The 23,087-nt window shown below is 32.4% G+C and overlaps 1 protein-coding gene across 2 annotated transcripts in view; it reads left to right on the top strand.

The window, feature by feature from the left end:
- Nucleotides 1-23,087, top strand: part of DPYD (dihydropyrimidine dehydrogenase) — a 968,100-nt gene that overhangs the window by 766,021 nt on the left and 178,992 nt on the right. For both annotated transcript variants that reach the window (XM_003769672.4, XM_031968578.1), the window contains one exon: nt 19,847-19,989. In XM_003769672.4, the coding sequence (XP_003769720.1) occupies nt 19,847-19,989 (143 nt within the window). The remainder of the gene's footprint in view (nt 1-19,846; nt 19,990-23,087) is intronic.

Below are 23,087 nucleotides of genomic sequence, written 5' to 3'. Positions count from 1 at the left end.
CTATTCAGTGTCTTCATGTCACTTACCTTTATAGCTAAGACTTGTATTTAGTGTAATTATAATAGTGACATGAACAAATATAAATATTCCCTGTCATATACTCTGAGAAACAATGGACAGGCAACATAGTATAGTGGATACAAACTCAGACATGGAGTCAAGAAGACCTGTATTGAAGTTTGAATTATATAATCAAAGACAAGTCATTCATTTTCTCAGGGCCCCTTGCCAACTTCCTAATAAAGTAAGTTATAGGTATGTTTCCAACACTAATAAACTCATAAATATAAACCAAAAGGAAATAATCATCCTTTAGAATTAATAATAATTATTATTTTTTAAATTCTTTTTTTCTTCTTTGTCAGTAGGGAAGCTATTTTGAATCAAGATTCATGAATCATAACTTTACCTATTTAGAATATGCATCTAAATATAAAAAATACCTATCCTTAATTCTGCTATAGATCCACATTTTTCATAAGTGTATAGACATGTGCCTATATACTACATGTTACACACGCTACATATATATGAGTATACATATATACATTTGTACATATGTGTATAGAAGAGAATATATATATTTCCTTACATGGATTTTAATGTGTTCTACAGATGCCCCCAGTGGGTATGAAAAAGTGGGCACACTAATTAATGTTCTTTCAGTAGGGTTTTAAATTGGTCTAGTCATTCTGGAAAGCAATTTCAAAGTATGCTCCCAGATTCAGTAAAGCATCCATATCCTTGGAACTAGCCATACTATTATTAAGTCTATACTTTTAAAGAGATCAAAGAAACAGAAAGGGAGTCTAAATGTACAAACATTTGAGGAGTTATTATTATAGTAGAAACTCAGAGGGTGTCGACATTTAGGGGAATGACTATTTTATCACATGTGTTTGCAACAGAATACTATTGTATTATAAAAGGAAGAGGAAGGGGAATATTTGTATTATGCTATGTTTCTTACAAATATCTAATTTGATAGTCACAAAAACTCTGTGAGGTAGATGCTATTATTATCCCCATTTTATAATTGTGGAAATTGAGACTGAGTGACTTGCCCAGGATTGTGCAGCTAGTATGTGACTAAAGCTAAATTTGAACTTAGGTCTTCCTGATCCAATATTCTGCTCACTATGCCAGTAGCTGACTCATAAGAAATAATGAAATGGATAGCTCCAGAGGAAACTAGGAAGATTTTCATATAATACAGAGTGAGAGGAAGAGTACTGAGAACAATTTATATAATGACTACTACTGAAAAGAGAAATAGCTTTAGTCTTTAGAACTCTGATCAGTGTAATGATAAGCTGATCAAAGATGATCAAAGATAAGGATCCCATCTTCTGCTAGAAATGTGTAGATTTAAAACTAAAATGAGACATGTGTTTTTAGAAATTACCACTGAGAGAATTTGCTTATCTGGACTATGAACATTTGTTTTAAGGTTTTTTTTTCTTTTCCAGTTGGATAAGGGAGAATAGGAGGTAGAAATGACAAATGCTTGTAAAAAATAATTTCTAAATCGAGAGAGCCTATAATTCTCCTTTCTAATCATATTTCAAAACATCTCAGATTTAGGTTAACATCCTCAATTTTAATATCACATTCTTGTATATGCAAGGTGCCCATTGCTGGAGATAATCTTCCCAAATTATGCTAAAGATCCAAATTCTTCCTATTTTTCAAGCATATTTCATGTTCTACCTCCTACTTGAAAATATCCTTGAACATTGTTTCCCTCATGAGTCTTTGTTTCATTTGTTTTTAATCATTCTGAAAATTATAGCATATATGACTATCATACAATTATATTCAAAATCCTGTTCTTAACACCATTACTTCTCATACTGTTGTCCCATGAGCTTATTCTCCTATGACATATTGAAGGTCCCTTGAAGCAAAGATTGTATTTTGCTTTTGTTATAACTAGTGAAGGAAAGAACAGAGTAGACACTCAATACACAGTTATTGGTGGTCATTTTGTATTAGTTTCATAACCTGCTTTTTTTCTTAGCGGGAGCACCAGATAATTGTCTCTTAAAAAGAAAAAGAAAGAAAAGAAAAAAAGGCTTAATTTGCTTCTTTACTTTGTTAATGAGAAGTTCTAAAGAGGTTAGGATAGTGTTAGTTCTTTTCTTCAATTGACATCATTTTTATGGACCCTTGTGTTTCTCAGAGAATAAATGAGAACTCATATCATTTTTTTCTTTTTGGTGCTGGAAAAGGAATTTTTGATTGTGCAAAACACGAGCATTGAGTACCTAATCAAAAGAAACGAACAAAAGTGAGCTGAGCAGACCACCGTTGCACAACATGGTTTCACCAGCCTGAGTCATGGGGTCTTATCATGATACAGGTGGATTTATGAGTGCAATTTGTTGTAAACTGAGAAGAGAATATACAACCAAAAATGACAAGATAAGTTTTACTGCGCAGCAACTGCTACCATGGACACCAGGGCCAAGCAACCACCCACAGGATAAATATAGCAAAGAGTTTAGAGGAGGGAAAATAAATCTCAGTTTTGTACATCTCTTTTTAATAAAACAATATGGTCTTCAGGAATATGAAAAGCTTCTTTTGTTTTGTTTTTAGAGAAATCTATTTGTTTCTTCATATCCTTATAAAATGTGGCCACTGTCAATCTTATCACCATTGTCATCACAGGTTTAGAGCTGAAAGAGATTGTGGGGACTGTCCAGTTCAATCCCCTCCTCTTACAGAAGAGGAAACAGGTTCAATAGGTTTTATTAAGGTCATTCAGATAGTAAGTGGCAGAGATAGGGTACAGATTAGATGTTCTGGTTCAAAATTTAGAGTTGTTTCCATTTTTGCATGGAAACATTTTGTTTCCTTTCCATGAATTAAACCCAGCCTTCTTGCTATCCCCTGCACATGACATTCTCTGTTCTGATTCCATGCATTTTCACTTCATTCATGGAATACCCTCTTCTGTCTTTCCCACTCAATTTTCTAGTCTCAACAAAACAAATTAAAAAAACAACAACAACCACCCTCATCTTTTGCAAGAAGTCTTTCCAGATCCCCCTTATGGGGGATTATCTCCAATTTTGTCTTTAGTTATTTTGAATACAAGTAGTGGTTTTTATCTGATCTCCCCCATTCAGTTTTGAACTCTTTGAGGGCAAAATTTGGGGTTTTTGTTGTCTGTTTGCATTTCTCTTTATCCCCTTTATCCCCAGGATTTAGTACAGTTCTTAGCCTGGACTAGTCACTTAAGAAATGTGGTTTTGATTTTTCTTAACTATTTCCATTTCATTTTTGGTGATTAGGTAATACTAGATGTCCAGTAAAGAGATGGCATAAAAAGAATGTACCAAACTCAGGTTAAATCAGGTTTTTTTTTCTTAAGTGACCATAGAGAGGATGGGACCAGATGATACATTATATCACATGATTTAGCAATAGAGAATTAAATTTATAAAGGATTATAGTCACCATTAAGTATTCTATAATAAACCTCCACCAGTCATTTTTTATGTCACTTCATCCTAGAACTATACAAATGGATCTGTGATCCAATCAGTTTGATTGGTCCCTCTAACAATGCAGATCACAAATCACCCATAGCTGCCTAATCCTATATAATAGTTGTTCATGTCCCACACTTTCTTCAGAGAATCTAACCAACCTATTGAAAATCTGAAATCATAAAGGCACCAGTGAAACACTCAGATAGTTCATCTATCAATCCTTCTCTTTGCCACAAACCAATCTATCATAATTTCACCTTATATTTCCCTGGTCACTTCTTCTGTCTATTAATTAAAACATTGATCAAGTGCTTATTGTGTGCCAGGCATGGTGCTTAATGCCTGGCACATAAAATACACATAAAAATACACCAAATAGGACAGCCCCTGCCTTCACAAAATTTAGATTCTAAAGGAGGGAAACAACCTGTTCAGAGAAAGTGAAGCAGACAAGTAGCATAGTTTGGAGAAGGTATCCTGTGTGTCATTGAGGTCTGATTCTGGGCAAGCTAAAGCAAAAGCAGATTTGAATGAAAGTGAAACTTTTTTTTCAAATGAGATTAGTGTATTTAATATAAATGAAAAAAATCACTATTATCATTTCATATAAATAACATTCTACTATCTTACCTTTAGCTTTTTTACTCTCCATACAACTTTCTTTTTAATTAAACTTCCTAATGCACATATTTGGTTATGTTACTCATTTACTCAAAATTTTCCAGTGCTTCCTTTTAATCTGCTGAATGAAGTATAAACTTCTTAGATTAGCCCTCTGTGTCCTTCATAGGCTCATCATGCTGTACCACACATGATCTTGTTTGACCTTATATTAAGCACCATCATACTCTTATGAGTAGATCATGCTCCAACCAAATTGGAATTTTAATTATCCATTGCTAAACTTCCAGTCAGAAAGACTGAGGCCAGATTCAGACACTTAGCTATGTGACTTTAGGCTGGGTACTTAAGTTTTCTTTGCCTCAGTTTTTTCATCTATAAAATAATAATAATAATAATAATAATTCCTACCTCCCAGGATTGTTTGGAGGATCAAATGAGACAATACTTATAGTCTATAGCCCAGTGCTTGGCACATAGTAGCATTATATGAATGCTAGTTAACTATCATTATTATCAAACCACTCTTGGTCTCAGTTTCCTCATTTAAAAATAGGGAGGGGAAAGTAGTATTATGCTACCTATAGTTTTTTCCAAATATAAATCTATGATATGTCCCTTAGTATCCCACCTATTCCTTCTTTTTCCCATTCTTTACCTATTTCCTCTACCTAGAAAGCACAGAGGTTAGTATAAACAATTGTATAGATATTCATCCAGATCCTACCTTTTTAAATTGTAGACTGCAACCCAATATGGGGTCTTCTATCTGAATGTGGAGGTCACAAAATTATGTTTTATTATCAGTAAATGTTTGATTTGTATACCTATTTTATGTATCTATATGCCTGGGGTCACATAAAAATTTTTCAGGTAGAAAAAAGTAAGCCCTAATCTAGAGGAGATGGCATTGGTATTAGGAAAGCCTGGCTCAAATCTATCTACTTTAGTTTATTTTCATTTCTTAGTGCCTACATAATAATAACAATAAACATAATAGATAAACATTTATGTAGTACTTGCCATATGCCAGTCACTCTGCAAAGAACTTTACGATTATTATCTCTTTTGATCCTTACATCAACCCTAGGAGGTAGATGATGTGATTTTCTCCATTTTACAGATTAAAAAAAAATGAAACAAAAGTTAATAAGTTACACAGAATCACACTTCTAGTAGTGTCTAAGGCAGGATTTGAAACTGACTCTTTTTGACTCCAGGTTGGGCACTGTATCCACTGCCCCAACAGACAACTCTGTAATGCTACATGTTGTTGAAAAGCCAACTCATACAGGAGTGGTCTAGTCTTAGGGTCCTTTATACCAATGAAATCACTGGCCCAGGTCTCATCTTTAAACTGATTTATAAAAGTAAAAGATAATTCTTACAATAATTTATTCCCAGAGAGTAATTTTTCCCTTTGGGAAAATCTTTGTGTGTGTTGTCAGCAACAGAAACTGTCAAATAAAAAGAATTTTATTATATGATAACTGACCATTATTTCTTCCCTGTGATTATGAGACAGGTATCAGTGTGAAAATAAGTTGTGATTATTGCCAGAATCATCACTGGTAATGTTTTGGTGGCTCAGAGGAATCTGATGATAATTCACACTATGGGTCTAATCGGTTAAATATGTTGTAATAATCTATTGTAGCAAGAAAAAAAATTTCCCCATCATATGAAGATTGTCTGGAAAAGTCACCTCCTGAATTGACCTTCAGTCTCTAGGAACAGCCAATTAGTGTATGTGGATTCATTTCAGTTACTGAACTAACTTTACTCTTGGGTTCCATAGCTTCCACATGCGTCTTATTTAATTTATAAAAATCAAAGCCTTGTTTACTAACTTTTCTTCTCCCTTTCACCACACCAGCAATGTCCTCCACACTAACAACTACTAATAAGTTCCATGGCCATGTTAGTTGTTGCACCTGTTATTATTCCTTATTCTGAGAGCAGAATTCTGGCCTGTTAGCCAACATTTGGGGGCTTGTTATCATGGCTGTATTCTTGAATGTTTTATGAAGATCATTTTTGATAAAGTTTTCCTAGGTTTGCTCATCAACTCTTGCTTAAGGGCTAAGTTTGACATATTAATATCCCTAGCAATATGATTATGTGTTTAAAAGCTTACAAAGCAAGAAGATGGTCACTTGGTTGGTTAATATAATCAGTCATTGCATTGCTTCTCTCTATGGCAACTATAAAAAGTTTTTTGTGATATTCTTAATGATTTTTGGTTGGGATTCAATATAACTACCTGAGAATATCCTCTGTATAGTTACTACAAAGATACAAAAAAAAAAAAACCCTCACTTATTTCCCAGATTGGACTTCAATTCCAAAACCCATGACCGTGCAAGTTCAGAGGTGGGAGGGATCTCACAGGCAGTCAAGTCCAATCCTTGTCTGAGGAAGACTCCCCTGTAGAAGTTGTCTGACAAGTGATCATCCTGTTTCTTCTCAAAATGAGGAACATCTCACTACTTCTCAAGACAGGCCATTCCATTTTTGAATAATTCTCATAGCTAAAGACTTTTTCCCCTTGTAATTACATATACATAATAGTATATAAGTATTTATTATTAAAAGGAGTGCAGTACTTTTATTTGTAAAAATGACTTTGCAACTGTCATAAAAATAATTTGAGTTATTCAAAGTTGAATGGACTACCTTGAAAAGTAATGAGTTTCTCCTCTTTTTAAAAACCCATCATATGATCATTTATCAGGCACATCATGAAGAGAACTCTTTTTTTGTTGATGAATTTGATGCAAGGGCCTCCACAGTCCTGTGATTCTATGATACTGACATCATATTTGAACTCCAATTTTGTTTGTCCACATCTTATATTGGAAACAAACAATTAGAAATAAGAGTTGCAAGAATTCCTACTATGGGCAACAAATTTCTCTTTCTGTTTGCTTTCCTAGAAACAGATGTCAAACCCTCAGTACCAGAATTTTTCCTGATCCTTAATCCCTTGGTCCAATTTAGTTTGGGGGTTGGGAGGTGTGGAGAGAATCGGGGTTCCAAAATCCACATATAGGTTTTCCGAAGCATTTATGTTTGGAAATAGATGCCATTTTATATTTGAAAGTATAATTAAATGTCTAAGAAGATGATGAGAATGGCCTTTCTCCCTTGCCCCCCTTTTTCATTACTTTTATAGAACAAACCATAAAAATGGCACTTTTGAGATTGGTCAGAAATGGATGGACTATAATTTGCATCTAGCCTAGTTGATCATATGAGCCATTTTTAGAGTTTCTTCTCCTTGTCTACAAATCAATTCCTAACACCATGCCATTCTCCACAAAAACAAGAATACACACTATTACTTTAGTTCCATTTATTAGCCTATCAAATCTTATTGGGTGCAGCAGTAAGACATTTAATTTTAGGATTTTGTATTAGCTGTGCATCTTTCCTCTGTCTAAACATGTCGCTATACTGGCTTTTCTTCTGAATATAAATGTCCTCCCTGGCTATTCTGAAGGATGTGCTTTACTGCACTGTTTCATTAAACTGCTGCATTATCAGGTAATTGTTTAAACATAATGCCATAGCACTATCAAAAGGAAAGGTGAACTAATGGCATTTGCAAATGTCAGGGATTATCTTAACACTTTTATTATAGTTTATAAAAAGTAGGTTCAGGGCATTTCATGGCAATTATTTCCACAGAAATTGGTTATTTAAATAAATTGCTAATTATCTGGATATGACAGTATTGAAAATGCTACTAATGAGTTGTTTGATAAGTATAGCTTATGGTGGCCACCTACAGGTAGAAGATAGAAAGAACATATAGATTAATTAAGTGTGAAAACATGTGAATGCCATATTTCAATTTTCATTAGATCATCATGAATGTTTGATATTTGGATTAATATTACATAATAGGATATTAAGAGCTTGTAATATCACTCAGATTATATAAATTTCTTATTCCAAAATAGATTTGATTCTGGTAAATTTATATATATTTTATCTTACAAAGCCAACTTATTTCTTTCCGAATTATCACAATATTTGACCACTGAAACTTCATTTTAATTTTATGCTATTTATGTTTTTATTCATTTTGTGATTATTTTCCAGCTATTTTAATAAACTAAACCTCTTGGGAATTTTCAATAAGATATAAAGCTATCAATTTAATGTCACAAAATCACCAGATTTTAGAGTTGAAGGAGAACACAGTGTTTATATAATCTAAATCCATAACCCCACCAAAAAGATCAATAAGTCATAAAGTTTGGAGAATTTGGGGTTAATCTATGCAATGGATAAAGCTTTTTATAATATTCTTGACATGATCATGAAATATTTACTTGAATATTTTTAGTGAAAAAGAACTAGCTTGGGCTTTCAAAAACAGCTCAATCCATCATTATGCTTGTAATTACTATTTTCTTATACTGGCAAAACCCACAAATTTCCATACTTAATTATTTTCTGAATGAAAAAAGAATAAAACGGTTCCTCATCTATATGACAGTCATATAGCTATGTGAAGATTGCTGTTGTCATCCTTCTTATTATTCTTCAGATTCAATATATCCAATTCTGCAATCATTCCTTGTATTAGTATAATTTTAAAACCATACTTGTGTAGACAGACTTCAATTCATTAATATATATTTAAATGTTTCATCCAAAGTTGAACATAATTTTTATTGTTGTTGTTTAATTGTGTCCAACTATTTGTAACTTGGGGTTGGAGAAGTTTGTTGATTCCTTCTCCAACTCATTTTACAGATGAGAAAACTGAGGTAAACATGGTTAAGTAACTCACCCAGAGTCACCCAGTTGATAAGTGTTTGAGGCCAGATTTTAACTCAGGAAGATGAGTCTTCAGAATCCAAATCTGATGTGTATCAACTGTACACTTCAGTTGAACATAATACTATCTGTTCTATCAGTTCTAGTCCATGGATTACAGTAGAATAATTCCTGGGATCTAGACAGTTTCATATTGCTGAATGAAAGGGATGGAAAATGATGGAACATGAAACTCCATTGGAAGGATTATCCACATTGATGGGTTTAGAGATCCATCAAGATACTAAAGGGTGTACAACATATTAAGGTACTGGAGAGGTGGAGAACACTTAGAAATTATATTTAACAGTGGGTAGATCTAATGTGAAATCTATCTAATTGCTAATGAATGGATTCACTACTAGAAGTGAACTACATCGATATTGACATTTTTACCATAAAAACTTTCAGATAAGGAAATCACAGAGAAATGGAAAGATAAATTTCCCAGAGAAAGGAAACACGAGCTGGCATGATTTCAAATTTTTAAAATGCATTTAAAGGCAAAAAGGGAAAGCATGCTATAGGAAACTTCATTACCTTATAGAGCTCACAATGAACATAAGAAACATACCACCAAGAGAATTGAGTCTGATGTGATAACAATGATATTATAGCCTAGGATGGAGAGAGGGAAATTCCATGAAAAGTTTGGTGAAATGTTCCAAATATAATCAAGATAATGCTTTGCTAGTTAATGACTTTAGAGTTGTCCCAAGATGAAAGAGAAAACACTGTGTAAGAAAACACATGATCTAAAATCAAATTCTTCTAGCCTTTTGCTTGCATTGTTTAGAGTTCTTTCTTCAAGATGACCTGGAAGGAACTATACTTAATGAGCAAAGAATGATTTCATTAAAAACAAACCAAAAAACTCTATATCGATTCTACTTACAGAAAACAATTGGTTATAGAAGTGGAAGTTGTTTCAGTCAAAAGTCAATATCAAATTAAAGCCAAAAAAGTGTAAGTAAGCATGTGCAAACATTACATGTATTTATCACAGCACCAGTCCAATCTGTTGAAATATACTATAGGCAACTAGTAATGGAGTGGATACAGTGCTGGGCCAGAAGTGAAGAAAACTAACCTTCTTGAGTTCAAATTTATCCTCACATTTAGTCCCACATTTTCTCAAACAAGGAATCTTTTCTGCATCATCAGCAACAAGAAATTATCAGCCTTTTCGAAGAATCACTCAAAGCAACCATTTTCAATTTTGAATAACTTTATTAGAAACATTTCCTCAAATCAAGTCAAAATCAAGAATTTTTATCTATTAATCTGAGATTTATCCTATGGGACAAACAAAACAAGTTTAATCCATTCAGAATAATTCTGGACTGGGAAAAACATAACTTTAGAAGAGTTCTGAGACTGATTTTCAAGCTCACAAACAGAGAAAGATTCTTAAAATTATAAAAAATTTTTATATAATATAACTTTTATGGGAAGACATAAAATAATGAAATAATTTATGAAAACTGTTTTAGAAACTTTTAACATCTATGAAAATAAAATGCTAGCTATTATCAATATTAATTTTACATTCATATTATGGACTCAAACCCCAAAAATGTGCTGTTAAACTTAGTTGTTTTAACATTATGTGCAGAGTTTGCAGGCGTTTTAACCTTTGCTTGATTGATTTTCCTTATTATTTACTTTTTTGTCACTCTAGTATAGAATCTGTCATTAACATGCATTATAAGCATACTGTTTGAAATATACTTTGCCAATCATGGAAAAGGCATCATAGGATTGTGATAATGAAAACAGATGTCTGTTTATATTCATCATTTAAAGTTTGTGAAACATCTTAGATGCATTATCTCTTTTGAGTCTCAAAGCAACCCTATTTGAGAGGTATGGCAGATATTATCCCATTTTACAGAAAATTATACTGAAGCTCAGAGAAATTATTACTTAGCCACAGTATTACAAATAGTAAATATCAAGGAAAGGATTGGAATACATATCTCTTGACACCAAGTCAAATATTATTCCAACTCTGTCATATTTAATTGGAAAACAAAAACAATAATAATAGATAGTTTTTATTTAATGCTTTAAATTTTACAAAACAATTTATAGATAATACTCATTCAATCCTCATAGCAACTCCGGGAGTCAACCCATTATTAATACCATTAATTGATTAATTAGCACTATTAATTAATGCTATTGACCCCATTTTGTTAATTCTATTTGCAGTTGAGGAAACTGAAGCCAATAAGTTTAAAAGATTCACCCAGGATCACATGGCTAGTAAGTTTCTGAGGCCAGCATAGAGTTGAGGTTTTCCCAACTCTAGCTCTACAATTCAGTCCCTTCATTTTGGAAGAGGGAAAAGTGTGATTTTTTATTTCACAGAATCAGGTGGACTTGAAGTTCTGTGGGTTGAATTTATTTCTCTTAAACAACAGATCTGCATTCGGGGCTACTGCCCAGTAATATTTCTCTAGGTTAGTTTGACCTGATTAGGCTAATGAGATATAGACAACTGAAAAGATCAATAATATAACACATTAGTTTTTATTTGTTTTGTTTTGTTTTTCTATAGAAATATAATTTTAAAAAATTTTGGCTTGAAATCCCATCTGTGACACTAACAGTGTTTCTCTAAGTTAGACACAATTTCCTCAGTTATAAAATAGGGTTTTAATGCATAGAGTAGGCCTCAAAGGCTCAATTGAGATAATACAAGTGAAGTGTTGTGTGAATCAGTTATTATTAACATAAATACCTCATAATCCTCCCTTTTTTTATATTTAGTATGTCCTTCTTAAATCGACTCTCCTAAGCAAATGAAAAACTGCATCTGATTTCCCCGAGCAAAAGTTCACACAACCATTGAAATTCAGAGCTCTCTATCACTCTCTGACAGCATATTTTCACAATACAGTGGGGAGTTACCTTTTTTTCCATTTTTCCTTCTGTTAAGATTAGAAACTCCTGGCTATATTCTTAAAACAAGTAGCATCTTCCCCAGTTTAGCCTAAATATTATAAATTTTATTTTAAAATTCAAGATGTCTTAAACAGACATACAGTTTGTAGAGAATATATCTTGCCTCATAAACATATTTTAAAAATTCATTAAATTCAACAGATCACCTATTATATACAAAATAATCACCCAAAGGGTAATCCAGATAAATACATTATGCAAAAGAAGTCATGTCCTCAATGCCATCAGAAATATATATGATCTTTATAGAAGACAAACTGGTCACTATGTTAAGCTGAGGGATTAATGATGGACAGCTCATTCCAGAGGCATCTTTATTATCTCAGAAGAATATGAGAAGAACCTGTAGTTTGTCTATAAGATCAGTGATATATTTATAAGAGAACTCGGACAAGAATGGCATAGAATGGGTCAATACTTTTTTTTTTTTTTTTGTGGTAAAAATAAACCAATTTTTTCTCCTCTGGCCTCAGGCAACTAGTGGCATAGTAGAGAGAATGTTGAATTGAACCCTAAATTCAAATCCTACCTCTAAACACTTATTAGCTGTAGGCCAAAACATGTCATTTAATCTCTCTCTTTCTCAATTTGCTGACCTGTAGAATGAGAATAAAAATGGCACCCATCTCACAGATTCCTTGTCAGGACCATGTTCTTTGCATACTTTAAGATACTATAAACATGTTAGGTTTTGTTATTATTATCTCATGCTTGCTTTAATTAAAACTGAAAGCCATAACCGATGTGAAGCACTTTGAAATCATAAAACGTGATCTAAATGTGAGCTGATATTGTTATTATTACTTATTATAATCAGTGTATGAAAAGGCATCCTCAAAAGAGCCTTGATTCCAACATAGTTATTGGTATAATAGCTCTATCTCTTAAATTATTTGTTTGCTTTGTTAAAATATACATATATTGCATTTAATTTGGAGCTCCCTTTAATATTGTATTCTATTCACCTAAATCTTAGAAATTTCTGGTTTATTACCATTTACATTTTCTTCTCTGTAACATTAAATCTACAATAGAACAGTTATATATTCCACAGTTCACATTCTAATGAATTTATTATCCACTTAATTCATTGTTTTATAATTAATGTAAGCAAATTAAAATGACATTTTCCTTTTGTATACACAGTCAACACAAGTGAGGATTATAACCCAATTTCTGTTTTATTGCCAGCTATAGCTATTACCAGGGAGTTTATTGTGGACTTAGTTCTAGCAATTAATTGCACAATAGTAGCAGTCCTAAGAGTCAAATGATATGGCCAAAATAAATAGAACTAAACCTCAATTATTCAGACTTCTAGTTACCCAAAATTGGCTTGTATTCCACATTAACTATTGTGTCCATTAAAAACTCCTCTTATATCTGAACATTTAGTCATACAAGATAATGGTCTACTTCCCTTTTGCTATTACTATTAGATTTCAATTTTTTTTCTTTAATAAAAACTGCAATTATACTTATGTTTTGTTTAGTAATTAGAGCTTTTTGATTCCTAGGGAACTAGATTCTTAGAAGCACTGATATCTTTTCTGTGGTTTCTTATCTTAGAAATTTTGTAAAATGTTCCTATCCCAAACTTGAAACTGCTGGGTAAGAAGTGTTAAATGATAAAAAAGAAACAAGGAAAGCACAAGGACATTTCTGAAGGCTATAAATTATTACAGAATGAAAATCACTAGCATACTCACCATTACCATTATCATCCAAAGGAATTTATCACATCAACTACAAATGCCATCATTCGAATGCTGACTTACTTTAATTTCTCAAGGATCTGTGAATCTATATGTGTATAGATACTTTGTTCCCTCTCCCCCCCCCCATAAATATCACAACCCCTCTACCCTTTAGGAAAAGCCTTCTTAGCATTTGCTAATACATAAACAAATCAAATTACTCAATGTTTTTGTTCCTTTATTCATCCGAAGAGTACTTATTAACTTTGGTAATATAAAGATAAAATGAAATAGTTCCAACCTTAAAGTAGCTCATGTTCTTTCTGATTTAGATAGTGGCATTAAATATTACATACAGACATAGCTGAAGAAAATGTCATTATGTTGATGATAATGGAATGTTAAAATGTAATCATGCCCTTAATTTTTTTTAATTAGAACAATATAGTTTCCTGAGAAAACAATTTCTGGAATTATGAAATTTTTTTAAACATTCTAAAATAGTTTTATATGACACAAAGCAATTAAAATATTATCTACAGTTTATCAAAGAAGAACTGTGAATTCAGGGGTCAGCTTTTTATTTTAGGCTATGTACTTCTAGGGCAGGCAGCTTAGATACAGCCAAATTTCTGATTGGTTGATCATTTTCTCTTACCTGCCTAAGATAGACAAAGCCTAGCAACCATCAAACAGAGGAAACAAAAATTCCAAGTCTATTCCCTTTCAAACCGTAGATTTTGTTATGGTCTGTGGGCTCAGGAATATTCTGATTTTTCCTGAAGGATACCACATTCAGGTTTAAATGTATCTAATTGGATATTATCATTCTGATTCAATCTGGCCACAACATAGACATGCCTTAAATTACTTTGTTATGTTACCTTTAGGTTAAATTTTACTTACATAAACTTTTATTTTATTTTTTCTTGAAATAATTGAGTCAAAATCATATCCCATTAGTCTGTCAAATATATTCCCACCTTACTTCTCTATTCAAAACCAATCATGTTATTGCTAGAATCATTGTTTTTGTGTGTCTTGACAGCTTTAAAACATAAGCATATGCCACCTGTTGTTTATGCATTTTAATTGATAGCATAGCCCTGTTCATTATTGGTTAATATATTTCACTTTAGCCAGAAGTTTAGTTTCTTTGTTGGACATTTCACTTTTTTCCTTTTCTTTCCTCTCACTTTGCCCTGAAATGCATTTCAAATATAACAATTTAGGCAGATACTTTTCTATACCTTCAATTCCTTTCCAGAAACCCTTCATGGTAGATGAAAGTCATTTTCAAAACCCATTACATAACAAAGCTAAGAACAGGTAGACTAAATTTCACATTAAATCAACTGAGTTCTAAAGAAATCCAATGAAATGGGGTTTATAATGGAAATAAAAACAGAATTTACTATTGCACCACGACAATAGATCCCATTATTTCATTTTTAAGCTACATTTTCTCCAAGAATGTAATTACTCTTAATGTAAGGAAAGACACCTTTATTGCTGTGAAAGTTTTTTTTTCCCTTTTTCATTACATGAACTGAAAAAGTTTTAGAAAAGGAAGAAAACCATGTAACAGAAAATGTCTTATTGGCTTAATTGAACATCTTCAAATGACATTTAGAGTATACTGATGTTATTTTTTTTAAACACCTGTGTAATACTATTACCCTTTCAAGAAAACTGGTTAAATTTTCAAAGCTGTGTTCAGGGATTTTGCCATTTGATGTCCATTAATATCAATTGGAATATGCGGCCAAATCCCTGTGTACCACTTTGAAATTTTATCCCTTAGTGTTAATGATAGTCTTCTAATAGTGCAGTTAGAAATAAATTATTAAACTCCTTAGCTCATATTTCCTTTATTCTCTGGGGCCAGCTAAATAAGAAAAAAATCCCAATACTCTTTTGTTATTATAAAGCACATATTTATATAAGTAAGCCCCTTCTTATATGGGTTGACAATGTCAGTAATAATAAGCACAAATCACTAAATGTCTATAGAATACTTAAATTGCAGGTTCGGTTTAAAACAATATCCTTTCCATTTACATATTTTCTACCCTAGGATTTTAAATGTCCTTTATTTAATGTTCATCTGCCCTCTGTTTACCAAGTTAAATTGGTTGATGCTTCTGTATGCTTGAAATAAGAAAAAGAAAAGAAAGCACTTAGAGTTATTTGGGGGGAAAAGTCTCATAATTAAGGCTTAAGTGCCATTTTGGTCCCATTTTAATGTCTTGGATCTTAAACATCAAATTGAGAATATGACGCTGAAAGTATGGAATTCCCCATCTAAAAAATGGGAATGTTAATACTCTGTTTTATTTAGTTGTTTCAGTCTTGTCCATCACTTCAGGACCCCATTTGGGATTTTGTTTGAAAAGACATTGGAGAACTTTATCATTTTCTTCTCCAATTCATTTTACAGGTGAGATACTGAGGCAAACAAGGTTAAATGAGTTGTCCAAACTCACACAGCTAGTAAGTGTCTGAGGCCATTTTTGAACTCAGAAAGTCTTCTTGACTCCAGATCTGGCACTCTATTCATTGTATCACCCAGCTAGCATTAATACTCTACTTGAATCATAAATTTCATATTGGAAAGATACATTGTAAGCCCTATGTATTTTAAATTCATAGCATCTTTGATCTCATTCATATAAATATATCCTCCAATTGTGCAAATCCTTCTAGCTTTTGTCTATGTTTTCCCATAGATTCTCCACAGGAAATCAACCAATATACTGGAGGAATATACCTCCAGATATCTTTATATCAAATAGGTACCAGTGCATTACATGGATTATTCATTTGTTCTTTCTTATTTTCTCTGCATCACTGAATCAAATGCCTTTTTCTATATACATTTCTATGATAACTATTCTGTATTTTGTAAACAGTTAATTTTTGTAATTTTCTGCAAGTAATTGTACATATTTAATAGGTGACCTTTGGTGACTCATAATTTTGATTTGTAGGAAACTCATATTACATGACTGAATGATATAATATTATCAACAGAATATTGATGTTGAAAATGTTTTTTTTTCCCCAAGAACTTTGGTGTTATTGAAAGTATCATGTTATTTTTCAAGTCCAATCTTCCTTTTATTCAGTCCTTGGCCCAGATTATTTTTACTTGCCATGTTTATCCAAGATATATGTATTGATGGACCAATCCTATCAGTTGTCTCTTTATCCTATTGCCATAATACTGAATATAGGCTTTTTTGCACGGTTGGCTTTTCCTGCATGGATAGTTAGGCTAAATGGTTTTGAGTGATCATGAATGTCCTTTAGGAAACTCTTTAATACTGCTGCAGTCAGGCCGATATCATCCATAATCAATAAATCAACAAGCATCTATTAGGTACATAGAAAACATGAGGCATTAAACTAGAAGAAAGACAAAAATTGAACAGGCCCCAATGCAAGGAACTTATATTCCATCATTTGCAGACCTTTACCATTTATAGAAGATCTGTCCCCCATCTTCTGGACATGCATTGTAGCAGAGCCATATGTTTTTAGTGAATATTTTATGACTGATTGCTTTTTCCTCTATCATTTCATTATTTTATTAGACAATACTATTCTAAATCTCTTCCCATGTTCCTCTAATACTTCAAATAAGTTTGTATTCTAAATCTTTTTTCTGACCTCTGCTTTTCAAGAAGGTAAAATCTTTAATGGCTGAAGTGTTTTCTCAACTCTTTTGGCCTTCTTATTATAGCAAATGCTTTACATTGGCTAAATTCCCATTTTAGAAAATACTACTTGTTGATTCTATTCAGTTATCAATTATCTATTTTAAATGATCTATTTAAATATGTCAGGTTGGAATCATCTCAATTATATATCATGCCTCTTATTTTTATGGTTCCAAATTTGTATTGATTAAAATATTGAATTAATAAGTCAGTGGTCTTCACATATCTGATTCAGAAATCACTCTTATTTTTTCAATTGTTCAATTACCTTTCAGTTTCCTCCAATTCTTCATAATCCCATTTGGACTTTTCTTGGCAAAGATGCAAGAGTGGTTTACCTTTTTCTTTCTCCAGCTCATTTTACATATGAAGCCAACATGGTTAAATGACTTGCTTAGGATCACACAGTTAGTTTGTGTGTGAGATCAGATTTGGACACAGGAAAATTCATCTTCCTGACTCGAGTTCTGATGTTCTATCCACTTGGTCACCTAGCTATCCTTGCTTTATTTTTATTTTCTTCTTAACATAACCATGTCTAACCAGTCATTTCCTGCCTAGGAAGATCAAATCAGTTTTTTAAATTATTATTTGAAGTTCACCTTGTTCAGTGTTTCCTTATTTTCTTCTTGAAAAAAGTATTCTTGACAAAAAAAAGGTTTCTGTGTCACATATAAACTTTTGGCTTATTTCATTTCTTATTTCTGTGACAAGTTTTCCAAAATATTTCTTGCTATTTTTCCTATATTCACCTTTACATTGAATTATTTGAGTGCTATCATTTAGTGTTATCAAACGTAAGTTATTATTCATGATTATTTCTAAGTAATAAATGCTGGGTTGCTGAAATGGCTTTTGCATTTCTTGTAGCCAACATACACTAATAGCATTTTATAGATATTATCTTTTTACTAAAGTACAAACATAAAGAACAAAGTTTCAGCTGAGTAAATGAAAAAAAGATAAAAGAACTAATTGTAAAGTGAATTCTGTGTCCATCACAATCATGCACACAGTGGGAATACATGCAAAAATATTGATAATAGTGATAGTGGTTGTCAGTGGAGATGGTTAAAAAATATAAAACATATGCATTTAATTATACTACCAACATGTTTCCTCATCTGTACAAGAAGCTCCAGTTTGAATAGGTTAGCTTATTGGATTGGATAATTTAAACAATTTTAATTTTAATTAGATATCTCAACAAAGATCTGTGGCTTATTGGAGTAAATGAATACCAAGTACTTTTCATATGTACCTTATAACCTATGTTTCCCCTCATTATAAAATTACATATTTAGAAAATGAAATAATTCTTTGGAGGCCAGAAACTCTTTATTATACTAATGGGTATTCATAAGATGGTTTGAAAAAAAAAAGTTTATTCTTATCCAGGTTCTTTTAATCACTCCTTGGATTGATTAAATAAATACAATGCCTAACTTTGCCACATGCTAACTGTGTAGTGGGCAAGTTACTTAATGCCACTGTGCAACTAAAGAAGTTTATAAATTACATTAATTTGCCAGCCTTCATTATTTGAAGGCATTGTCACACCAGCAGTTCCCTCTCTTGATGAAATCAAAGATCTCATTTTTTTTTTCAAAAGATGAAGCAGAATGAAGACTTGGTTTAGAACAAGAAGAGATTTAATTCCAAATAAGTCATGCTTCTGGAAAATAGAGGTCAAATCTCAAACACATTGCTTAAATTCTCAGAGCCCTAGTTTCCTCATTTACTTTCTCACTCAACAAGCCTTTATTAAGCATCTACTATGAGCACTGGGCTAAGTAAGCACTGGAGATGCCTTCACTGTCAACCTTATTGGATTGAGATAGGACCAAAGGAGCTAATGTCAATGAAACCCTTGCTAGAACTTGGAGATGCACCATTTAACTTACATAATTTAACTCAACTTCCTTAATATAAGAAAATGAGATCAGACCCACTCTCTTTAATCAGACTATGAGAAATAGATGTAAAAAGCAATATGGAATATGTAAGTCCATCAGCACCTTGTTTGTTTGCACAATCTCTATTCACACCAGCTGCCTTATACTTTGTAGAAACATAACAGAGCTGTGTGTCTATTTATGTACTGTATGTAATTGTTTTCTTTTTCTAAATCTGCTGTTCCTTGTTCTTTTTAAAACAGATGCTTAAATGTTCCATCCAATTTCTTACACATTACTATATCTCAGATGCAAGAGGGAAATGTTTCAAGCTGCAGTTTTGGGGTTATTACACCCACTTGCATAACACTTTTCCATGCAATAATAATAGCGTCAGCTTCGTTAAAAATAGATCCACATCCATTTACAAATTAACATACTTGGAAACATAGGAATATTCAGATAATATGCATATATATGTATGTTTTAAATACAGATAACCCACATTTGAATTTTGTCTAGTACAACACTGCCATCACATGATAATCATCTTTAAGCAATATGTAAAAATGCTCAGTCTACTAACCCTTGGTTATTCCTCCTTCCTATAGGGACTGCAGTCAGACCTATAGCCTTAAGAGCTGTAGCAGCCATCGCCAAAGCCTTGCCTGGATTTCCCATTTTAGCCACTGGGGGAATTGACTCAGCTGAAAGCGGTCTGCAGTTTCTGCACAGTGGAGCTTCTGTTTTACAGGTAAAGTCTCTGAGTTATGTTGATAGTGGTCTTGTTATTCTTCAGACTGATTCAATGACAATAATTTCAGCTATGTGAAATCAAATGGTTTTGCTGAGCAAGTGGCAGGACTCAAGGTACTAAGTGATGAACATAGCATTTCAAGCAATACAACTCCTATTATAGAGGCTTATAAAATTGAAGGGGAAAACAGAATACCAAGAAGGGTGCATAAATTATTAGTGGGATAAATTGAAAAAAAGGAAGAATGAAACAAAAGAAAATTATGAGAGTGGTATGATTTTGATAAAAAAAATAATAGCTATAATGTCAAGAATAAGGAAGCAATAGATTTCCTATACTTTGACCTGTCAGCTCACATAGGATCACAGATATCTTTATCATGATCTAGTATTGGTATAATGCTTGAAAATTTTCAAAAGCTTTGCAAATATTATCTTATTTTATCCTCACAGAAACATTGAGATGAGGAAATTGAAGAAAATTCAGAAGTTTCTATTCTAATCCCCTTATTCTACAGATAGGGAAACTGAGACCCAAGGCCATTTAATGACTTATAAAATGTTGTGGTTTGTTTAATTTAGTTCTGGGCCCTGCATTTAAAAAAATCAAAGTAGTTGAAAGGGATAAGCAAAAAAGGCAAATTTTGTGCCATATGAGGGTTTGTTGAAGGAATCTAGCCTGTAGAAGGGAAGGCTGCAGGAGAAATAATAACTATTTTTAAGTAAATGATGAGCACTAAGTAATGAATTAGCAATGTGGTTGGACCCCATACAAATTTGTTATTTCAGTAATTTTTTGCTCCTTAATAAGTCAGCTAGTACATATTTGTTAAACACCCACCATGTGTCGGACACTGTCTTAATCACTGAGGATATAAATATTAAAAGAGAGAGAGTCCCCATCATCAAGGAGCTTACTTCCTAATAGGGAGAAATCAATATAGGTACTTATACTGTATTATAGAATCAGTGGAGATATATAGAAGGCTTCTGAATAAATCATGATGGTGTCTTAGTATTATTATTCTTAGAATATATTGAAGGATAAATTAGTGAATGGCTGGACTGAATACAGGGAGCCTGGTTCAGAGATCATCATGATAGTCTATGTCAGAAGGAAGGTAACCTGACCTTCTATTGCTGCAGTAGAATCAAAAGAAAAGGAAATGGATAAGACTGGCAATTTGGCCAGTGAGGAAAAGACAAAGATGATTCTAAGGTAATGAATTGAAGATGACCAAGAGAATAGTGGTACAATCAATAGAACAAGAAAAGTAGAGGATAGTTGACTTGTGGAGAAAGGTGATAATTTAATTTTTTTTAACCTTTTGAGTTTCTGACACTTTTCAGACAACCATAAAATACACAAGGTAAGATGGTAGGCTCTTTTTGAAGGGTATCTTCAAGAGGTAAATAATTTTCATTTAAAGTTTTAGGTTTAAAATTTCCCTTGGGTTTACAGTAACGATGTTTATTGGGACCTTTTTTAAAAAAAGTCCCATCATTAATAACTCCAAAGTTCCAATATTGTACGTGAAGTTTGGTTTTTTTTTAAGGGCATTAGAGCCATTTCTCTTATTTAGAGTTAAAATAGATCATTTTTTCTTCTGCTATGTAATTTCCTAGTTCCCAGATTTAATGAGTGTTTAATTTACACATTTAAGAGCAATATGCTAGTATATAGGTAAAAATAGCAATTCTATAATCATGAAGTGATATATGAGAAAATATGATTTTAGCATATAGTCAATAAAATTCTAATTATCTGTGTCAAATATTACATTATTTTAAATTATTTTAATGGAAGGTTACTTTCAAGAAGGTTTTAATTTTTGAAAGGCCTCTTGATCCCAGTGTGACACATGCTGTTTATAAGCAAATAGGAGGAATTAAATGGACACCTGCTAGGTCCTTTGAATGATTATACTCTCTCTGCTAGGTATAAAGATTAATACCCAAATCCAAAGGACATTAATTGAAATAAGAGTCTAATCTTTTTTAGAAGATGTGTTTTTCACCTTGACAGAGGAAAAAAAGCAATAAGCCTCGATGGCAATTATATAATGGAAGAAAACTAGCCCCAGATTAACCCATATAAATATGTAGATAATTCTTTTGAAGAACTTTATATCTGAGACAGATATCTCTTCATGGGTCATCTACTCCATCCTCCTGCAGAAATTAATTGTTAAATAATAATTAATATTCAGCTAGCTCTTTCAGGTTTGTTGACACTTTAAAAATAGTTTCTCATTTGTACCTCATCACAATCCAATGGGATAGAGACTGCCAGTTTTATCCCCATTGGCTGAAGGAACCAAAGAGTCACACAGCTGACAAGTGTCAAAAACAGGATCAAAATCCATATTTTCTGATTCAAGTCATCATTTGATCTCCTATATCATATTGTTTACTCCAATTAATTGGCTTAATAGATCCTCTCTCAGGAAATTCTTTAAAATATATTCTGAGAGATAGTTTCACATAGTGAATAAAAAGCCATCCTTGCTGCCTAGAAGACCAGGCTTCATGAATTGCCTATGATTCACATTAGACAGGTGATAATGATCAAGTTACTCATTTGACCAAATCACTTAGTACTCCTTAGAAAATCCCCAAGGCTTTATTGGAAGTTACCATTTTGCATTAGTGAAGGGATGGTTCCATACTAAGAGTTCCCTACACAATTGAAATCAAAAGTCTGAATCCATTCTTTAAGTAATATACATCCTCTTAGTAGTCTTCTCAGTTCAAAATTGATCATTTTCCTTTATATATTCAACAATTGATCATTCTTTCGTGCTTGATAATAGTTATGAAATTAATTTCAAATTTTCTTTTAATTTGGGGTTAGGGGAAAGAAGAAACTTTTAACTCTCCCACTTGCTAACAGTGTTAGTAACATTAGAAATAATATATCCCTTCTTAGTCCTCACTTTCTACTTCTGTAGAATGGTGCAGTTGTACTACAGTGGTGTCCAAAGTGGGGATCAGAGTTCTCTGGGCATTATGTCTTGAAGGAGCCATAAAGAAACTCCAAGGGCTATGTAATTAACCAGTAAATGAAAAGAAAGAAGGATTATATTATATCCTTAC

The sequence above is a fragment of the Sarcophilus harrisii genome, chromosome 4 (assembly GCF_902635505.1).
Source record: "Sarcophilus harrisii chromosome 4, mSarHar1.11, whole genome shotgun sequence".
NCBI classification, from domain to species: domain Eukaryota; kingdom Metazoa; phylum Chordata; class Mammalia; order Dasyuromorphia; family Dasyuridae; genus Sarcophilus; species Sarcophilus harrisii.
The sequence above is the reverse complement of the archived record's forward strand: the minus strand, read 5'-3'. Positions and strand labels throughout refer to the sequence as shown.